General features: G+C 47.6%; 1 protein-coding gene across 1 annotated transcript in view; it reads right to left on the bottom strand.

The window, feature by feature from the left end:
* The window catches only part of LOC310871134 (synaptotagmin-like protein 1), a gene marked incomplete at both ends in the record, with an annotated part of 54073 nt that overhangs the window by 3654 nt on the left and 37919 nt on the right, over positions 1-12500 (bottom strand). Inside the window, 1 exon segment of the mRNA XM_083782623.1 lies at positions 3015-3220. Coding sequence (XP_083638749.1) covers positions 3015-3220 — 206 coding nt within the window.

The following is a 12500-nucleotide window of genomic DNA, read 5'->3' as shown; positions in this document are numbered from 1 at the left end:
CCCACTAGAGGGAGTGGAACACCAGCTTTGGGCACAGTTTGTAGACTAGCTATTGCCGTCCAATTAGGAAAAGATTCAAGTTGGGGGTCAGGATTGGGCCTTTAGGGGATCGAGGATAGGTTTAGGGAAATGGCAAAAAATGGCAACAATGGGCATCCTGATAGTTTGGCCACTGCTCGAGGATGGCTGGACCGATGGCTGAATGTCTTCCCCCTCCTCCACTGTCCTGTCGGGCTATATAAAATGGGCCCCCAAAATATCCAAAAGTAATAAATGGCAACAACCACAACAAAAAGGCTTTTGACTTAAATGGTAAATGGTGCATTTATATAGCGCCTTTATCCAAGGCGCTTTACATAGATTGTGCATTACATTCACCCATTCACACACACATTCACACACCGATGGCGGCGGAAACCATGCAAGGCACCAACCTGCACATCATGAGCAATTAGGGGGTTCAGTGTCTTGCTCAAGGACACTTCGACACTAACTCTGGGGGAGCCCACAGGGTTCGAACTGGCAACCTTACGGTTACCATCCGGCCACTCTACCGCTGAGCCACTGCTGACTTCTCCACAAGGACAGCGGACGTATGACATAATGGTGATCATGGGAATCGCGATTCTAATTCGAATCGTTTTTTTTTTTTTTTTTTTTTTTTGACACCCTTAGTTTCTATAACCCCCTAAACCCCTCCTCACCCACCTGTCCCGGGGCAGTGGGACCCCCTAAACCCCTCCTCACCTGTCCCCTAAACCCCTCCTCACCCACCTGTCCCGGGGCAGTGGGACCCCCTAAACCCCTCCTCACCTGTCCCCTAAACCCCTCCTCACCCACCTGTCCCGGGGCAGTGGGACCCCCTAAACCCCTCCTCACCTGTCCCCTAAACCCCTCCTCACCTGTCCCCTAAACCCCTCCTCACGCACCTGCCCCCTAACCCCCTCCTCACCCACCTGTCCCGGGGCAGTGGGACCCCCTAAACCCCTCCTCACCTGTCCCCTAAACCCCTCCTCACCCACCTGCCCCCTAACCCCCTCCTCACCCACCTGTCCCCTAAACCCCTCCTCACCCACCTGTCCCGGGGCAGTGGGACCCCCTAACCCCGTCCTCACCCACCTGTCCCCTAAACCCCTCCTCACCTGTCCCCTAAACCCCTCCTCACCTGTCCCCTAAACCCCTCCTCACCTGTCCCCTAAACCCCTCCTCACCCACCTGTCCCGGGGCAGTGGGACCCCCTAAACCCCTCCTCACCTGTCCCCTAAACCCCTCCTCACCTGTCCCCTAAACCCCTCCTCACGCACCTGTCCCCTAACCCCCTCCTCACCCACCTGTCCCGGGGCAGTGGGACCCCCTAAACCCCTCCTCACCTGTCCCCTAAACCCCTCCTCACCTGTCCCCTAAACCCCTCCTCACGCACCTGTCCACTAACCCCCTCGTCACCCACCTGCCCCCTAACCCCCTCCTCACCCACCTGTCCCCTAAACCCCTCCTCACGCACCTGTCCCGGGGCAGTGGGACCCCCTAAACCCCTCCTCACCTGTCCCCTAACCCCCTCCTCACCCACCTGCCCCCTAACCCCCTCCTCACCCACCTGTCCCCTAAACCCCTCCTCACGCACCTGTCCCGGGGCAGTGGGACCCCCTAACCCCCTCCTCACCCACCTGTCCCCTAACCCCCTCCTCACCCACCTGTCCCGGGGCAGTGGGACCCCCTAAACCCCTCCTCACCTGTCCCCTAAACCCCTCCTCACCTGTCCCCTAAACCCCTCCTCACGCACCTGTCCACTAACCCCCTCGTCACCCACCTGCCCCCTCCTCACCCACCTGTCCCCTAAACCCCTCCTCACGCACCTGTCCCGGGGCAGTGGGACCCCCTAACCCCCTCCTCACCCACCTGTCCCCTAACCCCCTCCTCACCCACCTGTCCCCTAACCCCCTCCTCACCCACCTGTCCCCTAACCCCCTCCTCACCCACCTGTCCCCTAACCCCCTCCTCACCCACCTGTCCCCTAACCCCCTCCTCACCCACCTGTCCCGGGGCAGTGGGACCCCCTAACCCCCTCCTCACCCACCTGTCCCCTAACCCCCTCCTCACCCACCTGTCCCCTAACCCCCTCCTCACCCACCTGTCCCCTAACCCCCTCCTCACCCACCTGTCCCCTAACCCCCTCCTCACCCACCTGTCCCCTAACCCCCTCCTCACCCACCTGTCCCCTAACCCCCTCCTCACCCACCTGTCCCCTAACCCCCTCCTCACCCACCTGTCCCCTAACCCCCTCCTCACCCACCTGCCCCCTAACCCCCTCCTCACCCACCTGTCCCCTAACCCCCTCCTCACCCACCTGCCCCCTAACCCCCTCCTCACCCACCTGTCCCCTAACCCCCTCCTCACCCACCTGTCCCCTAACCCCCTCCTCACCCACCTGTCCCCTAACCCCCTCCTCACCCACCTGCCCCCTAACCCCCTCCTCACCCACCTGTCCCCTAACCCCCTCCTCACCCACCTGCCCCCTAACCCCCTCCTCACCCACCTGTCCCGGGGCAGTGGGACCCCCTAACCCCCTCCTCACCCACCTGTCCCCTAACCCCCTCCTCACCCACCTGTCCCGGGGCAGTGGGACCCCCTAAACCCCTCCTCACCTGTCCCCTAACCCCCTCCTCACCCACCTGTCCCCTAACCCCCTCCTCACCCACCTGTCCCCTAACCCCCTCCTCACCCACCTGTCCCCTAACCCCCTCCTCACCCACCTGTCCCCTAACCCCCTCCTCACCCACCTGCCCCCTAACCCCCTCCTCACCCACCTGTCCCCTAACCCCCTCCTCACCCACCTGCCCCCTAACCCCCTCCTCACCCACCTGTCCCGGGGCAGTGGGACCCCCTAACCCCCTCCTCACCCACCTGTCCCCTAACCCCCTCCTCACCCACCTGTCCCGGGGCAGTGGGACCCCCTAACCCCCTCCTCACCCACCTGTCCCGGGGCAGTGGGACCCCCTAAACCCCTCCTCACCCACCTGTCCCCGGGCTGAGCCTCATGCCTCCCAGGCAGTATGTCTTGAGGCCGTCGCGGTGCCAGACGGTCAGCTCGGCGCAGGCCTCGGCCAGGTCTCCGTCGTGGAAGCCGTCGTACACCATGGTGTGGTTGTAGGCGGGGCTGAGGGAGCGCTTCACCATGCGCGTCTTCTGACCGCTCTGACGGCTGGCGTCCGGCAGGATGTAGCTGGAGGAGGAAGAGGAGGAGGAGGAGGGGGAGGAGGAGGTGGTGCTCAACCTTTAAAATAATGTTTCTATCTATATGTCAGTGGTGCTCAACCTTTAAAATAATGTTTCTATCTATATGTCAGTGGTGCTCAACCTTTAAAATAATGTTTCTTCTAATATTTACACTAGCATTACATCCCTCAACAGTAATACAAATACAATTAAGAACAGATCCGCCTGGGAGAATGAAATTAACACAACCTTCTCGGACAATTGGTGGGGTAAGGCAATTGAAAGGGTTAATTCTTCCACTTCGTGTGCACGATTGAGTCTTATACAGTTTAAAGTCCTCCACAGGATCCATTACTCCAAAGCCCGACTAGCAGAGATATATCCTAATGTGAACAACAGATGTGACCGATGTAACCACGCCCCTGCTGATCTTAGTCATATGTTCTTTTTTTGCCCTAAACTATATATATTTTGGGTCTCTTTCTTTAAAATCCTATCAGATGTCCTGGCACTGGACATCCAACCATGCCCTCGCATAGCCATCTTTGGGGTCCCCAGTGACACAATAATCCTTCAATCCACCCATGCAGATGTAATCGCATTCACCTCCCTTTTGGCAAGAAGGAGGATTCTGCTCATGTGGAAATCCCCTTCCCCCCCACCTATATCCACCTGGCTGGTAGACGTGATGTTTCTCTTAAAGCTCGAAAAATTAAAATTCAAAACTAGAGGCTCAATCGGGAAATTCCATACTAGATGGCGGCCCTTCATAACATACTTCAACAGCTTGGTAACACTCCCGAGCGATCAGTCGTAATTTTATCTATTTTATTTAACTGCCCAGCATCAATTTCAACGTCCCAAGGAGGTATGCAGTAGGCTATATTATAATGTTTGTATCTTATTTTTTGTCTGTCACGTTCCTTTATTATTTTTTAGTTTTTTACTTATTTTCTATTTTTGTTCATTCGTTGTTCTTTTTTGTTTACCTTGCTTACTTTACTATTTGTTTTCTCCTTATTGTGTTGTATTTACATTTATTTTGATGTTCTGCCTCCCCTGTGACCCATGGGAGGGTGGGAGGGTGAACGGGAGGGTGGGCTGAGCAACCGTGACCACTTTTGGTCACTCTGCCCAGCCCAAGGGGAAGGGTTGCACAAAAAAAAAAAAAAAAGGGCGGGAATGTCACCAACAACAATGACTATGTGAAACTAACTTTGTACACCTCCCTGAATAAATAAATATATATAAAAAATAATGTTTCTATATGTCAGTGGTGCTCAACCTTTTTCGCCAACACATTTTCACGATTTTTTCAAAAGCAGCAGACCTACTTGTAGATCTGCCATTTTTCTAAAGTAGGCCTACAACATAATGCTTCAAACACCAAAAGGGGTTCAGGTTCAGGTTCATTTGTCATGTGTATAGATACAGAGTATAAATACAATGAAATTTATTTTGCTCAGAGCAAGTGCAAGTGAAGTGACAAAACAGTGCAATACAGTTCAAGCAGCCTGACTGCCTGGGGGGGGGGTAGAAACTGTTACTGAGACGGGTGGTGCGAGATTTGATGCTCTGGTAGCGTTTTTTGGAAGGGAGTGGTTTGAACAGGGTATTTGCGGGATGGCTGGTGTCTTCCATGATGTTGTGGGCTTTTTTTTCATACAACGAGTGGTGTAGATGTTATGGAGACTGGGTCATTCTGTGCTGCCGATGTATGTACGGTTCCCGGACACGTACAGAATTGGTAAGGGAAAAAAAAAAAAAAAAAAAAAAGCTGGCAGCGGGCGGATTATGTATTTAATCTGGCAGTGAATGAGTTCATGTAATGATTTAAAGGTATATTCAGTGATTTCACTTAATTCAAATATCACTTATTTTTTTGTTTTGTTGTGATAATCCTCCCTACTATAGAGTGTGCTGGCCATATAAGGAGTTCCTTCCTGTCCCCAGTTAACCCCTGGGGGTCAAAAAACCTTAGGTTTCGTTTTTGACTCTCTATCCTGATTGGACGAAAGGCTGGGTCCCACAGCCAAAAACGAAACCTAAGGTTTTTTGAGTGAAATCACTGAATATACCTTTAATACTTTGTAGCAATGTTGATTTCATCGACAAAAATGACGATGGGAAATGTCTGTCGATAGCCTTTTTTTCACTATTATGACTAAAGCTATAAAGACTATACTGACAATTATTATTATTAATTAATTATGTCAACAACTAGAATAAAAGGGACTAAAAGAGATCCAGTCAAACTAAAAAGGCAAGTCGTTTTATGTTTGGTTGCACGCTGGGGGAAAAAAAGCAGATCTACAAGCCATTAGATGTATAGATGATCTGCTATTTTATTTTCAGCATGCAACCAAGTGTAAAATCAGCCACTACACAATCACGCCATCAAGGAGTTTATAGATCTACTTGTGGGCACTCGGCACCATTTAACACCAGCGGATAAATCAAAGCCCAACGCTGCACTCACGCCATGACAGCCATTTATTTATTTATGACAGCTTATCTATCCATCTTTTCTCTTTCTGTCAGGCGGCGCGCTCTGCACCATGTCAAAACCACTCAACCACGAGCTCCGCATTATCGGAATTTAACCCATCCAAGGCGGGAACCCCCTTTCGGTGTTTTAAACATTATATTATATAATTTAGCTATTGAAAAATAGCAGATCTACAAGCTCGTAGCGTGCCACTCGGTGGCGCGCTACAAGCTTGTATAGGTATGCTATTTTTGAAAGATCGTGAAAGTGTGGCACAAATGTTTGAACATGTATATATTCGTTTTTAAGTCAAATCCTTGCTTCTGGGGGGTCCCTGGAACAACATCATTATTTTCAGATGGGTGTCAGTGACCAAATACATATAATTTTTGGGGGTCCTTGACATGAAATATTGAGCTCCACTGATACAGAAAAATGAGGTATTTCATGATAAAACTGTCAGGATTTAGAAGACATATTTTTTTACATTTCGACTTCAGGTCTGAATGGATTAATTATGCCCAGTATCGAATGTCTTAGTTATTTTTCTTCCACTACCCCCCCCCCCCCCTCCCCTCCCTCGCCTCCCTCCCAAGACTGAAACTCTCAGTATTCTTTGAACTAAACTACAGTTCCCGTAAAGTAATATCGTGTCACGGCCTCGAGACAGAGAGACGGGAAGGAACCTCGAAGAGAAGTTAACGTTCTCTTCCAGGACAGAATGGAGGAGCCTCCGGTTTCCCGCAAGCGGAGATGCGGTTTTTGAGAGAAGAGAAGAGAAGAGAAGAGAAGAGAAGAGAAGAGAAGAGAAGAGAAGAGAAGAGAAGAGAAGAGAAGAGAAGAGAAGAGAAGAGAAGAGAAGAGAAGAGAAGAGAAGAGAAGAGAAGAGAAGAGAAGAGAAGAGAAGAGAAGAGAAGAGAAGAGGAGTCATGACACCCGAGTGTTTTTCTCACAAACAGATTGTGTGTGGGCGGGGTTGGCGAAGGGGCCTCCTCTGTATGGAGTTTGCATGTTCTCCCCGTGTCCCCTAGGGTAGGTACCCTCACATGTTCTCCCCGTGTCCCCCGGGGCCAGCCGGGGCACCTGTAAATTATGTTATAATTTAGCTATTGAAAAATGGCAGATCTACAAGCTCATATGAACTTGTAGGTCTGCTATTTTTTTTAAAGAAACGTTAAAATGTGCCTCAAATCTTTCCGAAAATTGTCATGATTTAGATTTTTTTTTTCGACGTCAGGCCTGAAGCTTGCCTCAAGTCATTTCCAGTATGGGTCTCTCTCTCTCTCTCTCTCTCTCTCTCTCTCTCTCTCTCTCTCTCTCTCTCTGAACGCGCCTCTTTTTACGGAGGCTATTTCCGGCATGGCTTAAAATCGGAGCCACGCCATTTCCCCTGTGGAATCCCCCAGATCCACACGATTGGATTTTTATTGACGCAACAATGGCTTCTATTTCAGCATGATAACTCTCTGGTAGGCAGACTTCTGAACTGCCCATACAGCCAGCCCACCAATGAGAGGTGAGAATGAGTAAGGGTATAGAGTAGATCTCCATATAGTGGGGGGGGCTGGCCTGTTCTGACATCACAATGCTGTTCTGACATCTGCATATAGACTCCATATTTGGGCCTGACATGCCCAATACATACATACATACATGGCCTACTTGTGCGCAAAGCAGAGTGCGCAAGTATACTGTCGACCGCTACGAACTTTCAAATCTCAGACTCTCTGTTTTCATTGAATTATGTTTCAATGAAACATAATTACAATTTACGTCACCAGTTTCAATATTATTGGTTAGCCAACAGGTAACGTATGTATGTATACGTAAGTTGTAAGTTAAGCCACCGCCGCCCCATTCTAGCGGAGGCTGGTGAGAGCAGTTAGGATTCTAGCTGAGGGAGGGAGGGAGGGAGGGAGGCTGCCTGGCTGGTGAGAGCGTTTAAAACATCCTTTAAAACCTTTTCTACCCCACGGGGGTCCGGGAGGGAAAATCTAAAATATGGGAGTTGGAACCTGAGACCTTGACCAGCCCCATTTACCCGCTGAGAGCTGTTCATGAGGTGGACACAATCTAGGCCCCGCCGGCGGGGGTCGGGGGATTGGGCTCAGGAGGTTTTAATCCATTTTGACCTGAGATCAGATCTAAAAAATGTCGTCTACATCCTGACAGTTTTCTGAAAAAGCTATGTTTCTGTGTCAGTCGTTCTTCGATTTTTCAAAAACAACACCTCCTCATGTTCATGTTTGAGAACCACTGACACATAGAAACATGAGGTTGTTCAGGAAACTGTCAGGATTTAGAAGACATTTGTTTTTTATTTCGACGTCAGACATAAATGGGTTAATTTATGAAAGAAATGTTTGAATATGGAGATGAGAGGATTCTTCCCGACAGCGGCGATATACAGTAGGGATATACAGTATGGACAGGGCTGCACATAAGTGGTGCGCAGGTGCGCATGCGCGGGTAAAAATTAAAAATGCGCTGTCAATCAAGCGCCGGGAAGCGCTTCTGCGTACCAACAGCTGGGGCCGCCCAGAATGATTATTATGGCCAGAATACTAGAAAATGTTGTGGCGAGAGCATTTCCCACCGACTGCCACTCAAAGTGGCTACTGGCCCCAATCACAGCGCGTCCTTACTCATAAGGGGGAGGATCCATGCTTCTTTCTGAGTGCTAGGAGCCTGGGAGGAGGCGGAGGGCGGTTGACAGGAAAACCTTACACAAATAGTTTCGTCTTCTCTTCTCCGTTTCAGATAGCAAAACTACTGTAGTCCCCGGTGTAAAAGGTCATGCTTTGGATGCTTTGCACTCTTCCCATTTGCCGCTGTGCTTGTGTTTGTTTCCGGCTGCTGGAGCAGCATGGTTGCTCGTGTGCGATGCCGTCTCAAAACCCGAATCCGAGGCAGAAACCATATTAGCGTCTCTCACAGCCTAGGCACCGGCCACCGACTTTTTAGCGGTACTAAGGTTTTAGTTCCGACATAGTGGAGTGGGAAGAGTTTAAAGCATTGCGGACTGGCACTGCTGCTGCCCAACATGAACACCGTGTCTCGACATACTGTCCCCTTATTATCGTAAAGTCGGGTAGTGTACACTGTTTATTTTTTCACCGAGGAGCCATGTGTGTCTGACTGTCTGACTACGTACGTCGCCTCATCTAAAACAAAAGGGAACTAGGGAAGCCTGATGTATGATTCGCCGTACGATGTGTCGCATGTTAAAAAAATAGCTGATCTGCAAGCTCACAACGTGTCGCAACACGTTGTGAGCTAGTAGATTGGTTATTTAAATACAAAATAATACAAAATCTAAATATTGCTTTGATGCTCATATCATATTATCCTTAAGTTGTTAACTTGTTTTTATTATAATATGCATTCCATAGGGCTGGACCACACATGGACCTAGATTTTAGCAAATTTATATATTTTTTATAATGGGATGAATCTACAACAAGAGCCATTCTAGGGCTAAATCTAGAGTTGCAATACCCTCCATTGACTCCCCACTCATCCAATAAATATTGTTTTGCTATAAGTTATTCATCCCTCTTTTATCCATCCGGCGAGACGGGTCGCCGCATTTTAGGAGCACCAAGCAACTCCTCCAGGTGCTCTTCTGAGTACTAAGACCAAAAAAGTTGTGTGCAGCCCTGAGTATGGATGTAACAGTAGGGATGGTACAAATTGAACCAGATGGGTGGTTAACCCATTTTGACCTGAGATCAGTTTATATACATGTCTTCTGAATCCTGACAGTTTTCTGATAAAAAAGCTATGTTTCTGTGTCAGTGGTTCTTCGATTTTTTCAAAAATAGCAGACCTACAAGCTCATAGCGCGCCACTCGGTGGCACGCTATGAGCTTGTAGATCTGCTATTTTTCAATAGCTTAAAGCATAGCATAATGCTGACACCAATGAACACTGGCTCACCTTCTGATAAACGAGTCCACTGGACCTCCTCTAGCGGAGAGGAGACCCTGTGCCTCCCTGAGCCAGATGTGGAGCTCTCCTGTCTGGGGAACTCCTCCTCCTACACACACACACACACACACACACACACACACGCACACACACACATGTATACAACACACACACACACACACACACACACACACACACACACACACACACACACACACACACACACACACACACACACACACACACACACACACACACACACACACACACACACACACACACACACACACACACACACACACACAGTTGTACTGTACTTGTGAGCACATGAAACATTGAAACATTGAATGGCAGTTTTAGAGATCGCCAACCCCCCAAAAAAAAGCCAGAGTTATACCAGTTTCCTTCCCCGCCCTGTGGAACTCACTCCCATCTAGCATCAAGGCTAATCGTGTTAATGTATGGCATACATGCTTTCTAGGGGTATTAAAGTCTGCTGAATCCAAATCTGCTGAATGCCAAGCTCAAAAATGGCCACTAAGCCCTCAAAATGGAGCATTAAAGATGGCGTCCACCACTATGCTGAAACATAATAAAACACATTTTCTTTGACTAAACAAGGTATAAAATAGACTGAAATGTCCTCTTTTATGTTTTCATATATGGGGAATACAATGAAATATTCTGATTTAAGATCAATTGTGAAGAAACCACTTTTATATAATTTATAGTGACAATTGGCCTCTTTAGTCCAGGCCCTTAGGGATATTTCGTGCTAATCAGTCTAAAAGCACCATATTTGGCCCAGATGTAGTCCAGGGCATGTTCTAATGATTTAGCTAGGGGGCCTGAGCCGGTGACCTTCACAGTCGCCATAGTGGCTAAATCCAATATGGCTGCCACCTGAAAACGGTTTTGGCTATATCTTCTGAACCAGATGAGCTACAAATGCAAACTTGGTGTCCATGTCAGGATGTTTGACAATAAGAAACATTTTGGAATACTTATCTTTATGATTGGGTGTGTCTGGACACCTAATTTGCATATGTCCAAGATGGAGGCAATATGAAAATACCTTGTTGTACCTTAACTTTTGACACTATATTGGCAAACTTGTTTTTCTTTATCCTTAGAAACATTGGAAGGTTCTTATACTGTATGTTGTCGTCTGGACCCTCATTATTGGTGCAGGCAATGGCCTCACATGGCCTGGTTGCTCAGTATAGACTGCACTCACCTTTCAACCACAATAGTATGTGCAAATTGTGCATGCATAAAGTGAGGGGGCAAAGTGAGTTTAACGTCGTTTAATGCAATCAGATTTCTGTTCGGAGGTATGGGCTGCCAAGGCCAGAAAGTGTTTTTTTTCCACTCAGTAGGCGTTACCGCTATAACTTCTGTGTATGATGATGATGTCACGTGTACCCTTTATGACTATGCCATGGCTTTGATCTTGGGCACCTCCGACTCTGATAAGAAGGCACTCTGACCTACTTACTTGTACTACTTACTGTTATGGAGTCCCATATACTGAAATCATGAATATGACAACCATGCAGACACAATAGCAGTGGGATGGGACTAGCCACTGAAACCACATGGATGTGCTAAAGAAAGATGCTGATGTGAAAATCACAAACTGTCTATAGAATCGCTAGATGTACTGTATGGGGAATCGAGATAGCTGAAGACGCAGATAAAGGACATCAGAGTTGATCTGCACAGGCTCCAATTGGTGAGGGCAACCTGTCAGATCCAGTGTTGCCTCCAAAACAGCCTATATTCACAGCCTGTTAGCACATGGAAGAGAGCCAAAGCCAATCCAGAGATGTGATGCTCATGTCTCAAATAAGTGGATTGCAAAGAACTATAATTGATAGACAAATGCCTTTATGGCCATTGGCCCAGCATGGGCCAGGTACAGAACTATTCTTGTGTCCTTTTCAGGATGGTTTCAAGGCTGTAGTGCAGATAATCCAGATTAGTTTGAGAGCACATTTTTCTTGTTACAAAGCAGTAGTTAACCCTACATGTCATCATCATCCATGAGCTCATCACTGATAAGCCCCCCAAAAAATCGCTTCTCCAGTTACTTGAAGAAGAAAGTACCAGACATTAGGTGTACACGTTTGTCATCAATCGTGTGCGTGCGTTCATGTGTGCGTGTGGCAAAATATCAATGATTGCTGGTCTGATCTAAACGTATTGTTTAAAATCTAAACAATGTTAAAATTGTACTTGTACTGTTTCATATGTTAGCTGTATCAAAACTACTTACTTACTACTTAGCCTACTTGTTGTTGTCATTGTTTCAAAATCTCTAAATTGCATAGGTTATTTGTTTTGAGTTTAACTCAATCTAGGTGAAAATGTACAATAGATTTTGGTGAATTGTGACCATATTGGTAATAAGCAAATTAAAGTGCTCTAGTGTATATTTAATCATCATAATACACCAGGTTTACCAAGAGTGTTATAGGAAGATTTGGGTATAACAAATCTTCCTATAACTGCCATCTTGGAAATATACAAATTATACTTCCACCCAATCATAAAGATAAGCATTATATCTAATTGTCAAAAATAAATAAATACACAAGTTTGCATATGTTGATAATCTGGTCATCTGGTTCAAACATTGATCATCTGGTTCAAACATTACATCCCTGTTTATATGTGGTGGCGATATTGGAGTTGGCTGCTGTGGGGACCCGGAAGGTCGCTGACTTGGGTGCCCTAGCTAAATCATTAGAGCATGCCCTGGGCTGCATCTGGGGAAACTTAGTGATTAGACTGATCCCTTAGACTTAGAGCCTTGACTATTCATAGAGAAGCAGCAAGCCGTTTGTGGCTGATATTGTATAGTTAG

The sequence above is a fragment of the Protomyctophum parallelum genome (assembly GCF_964188405.1).
Source record: "Protomyctophum parallelum genome assembly, chromosome: 1".
Taxonomy (NCBI): domain Eukaryota; kingdom Metazoa; phylum Chordata; class Actinopteri; order Myctophiformes; family Myctophidae; genus Protomyctophum; species Protomyctophum parallelum.
This window is presented reverse-complemented; position numbering and strand designations above follow the sequence as displayed.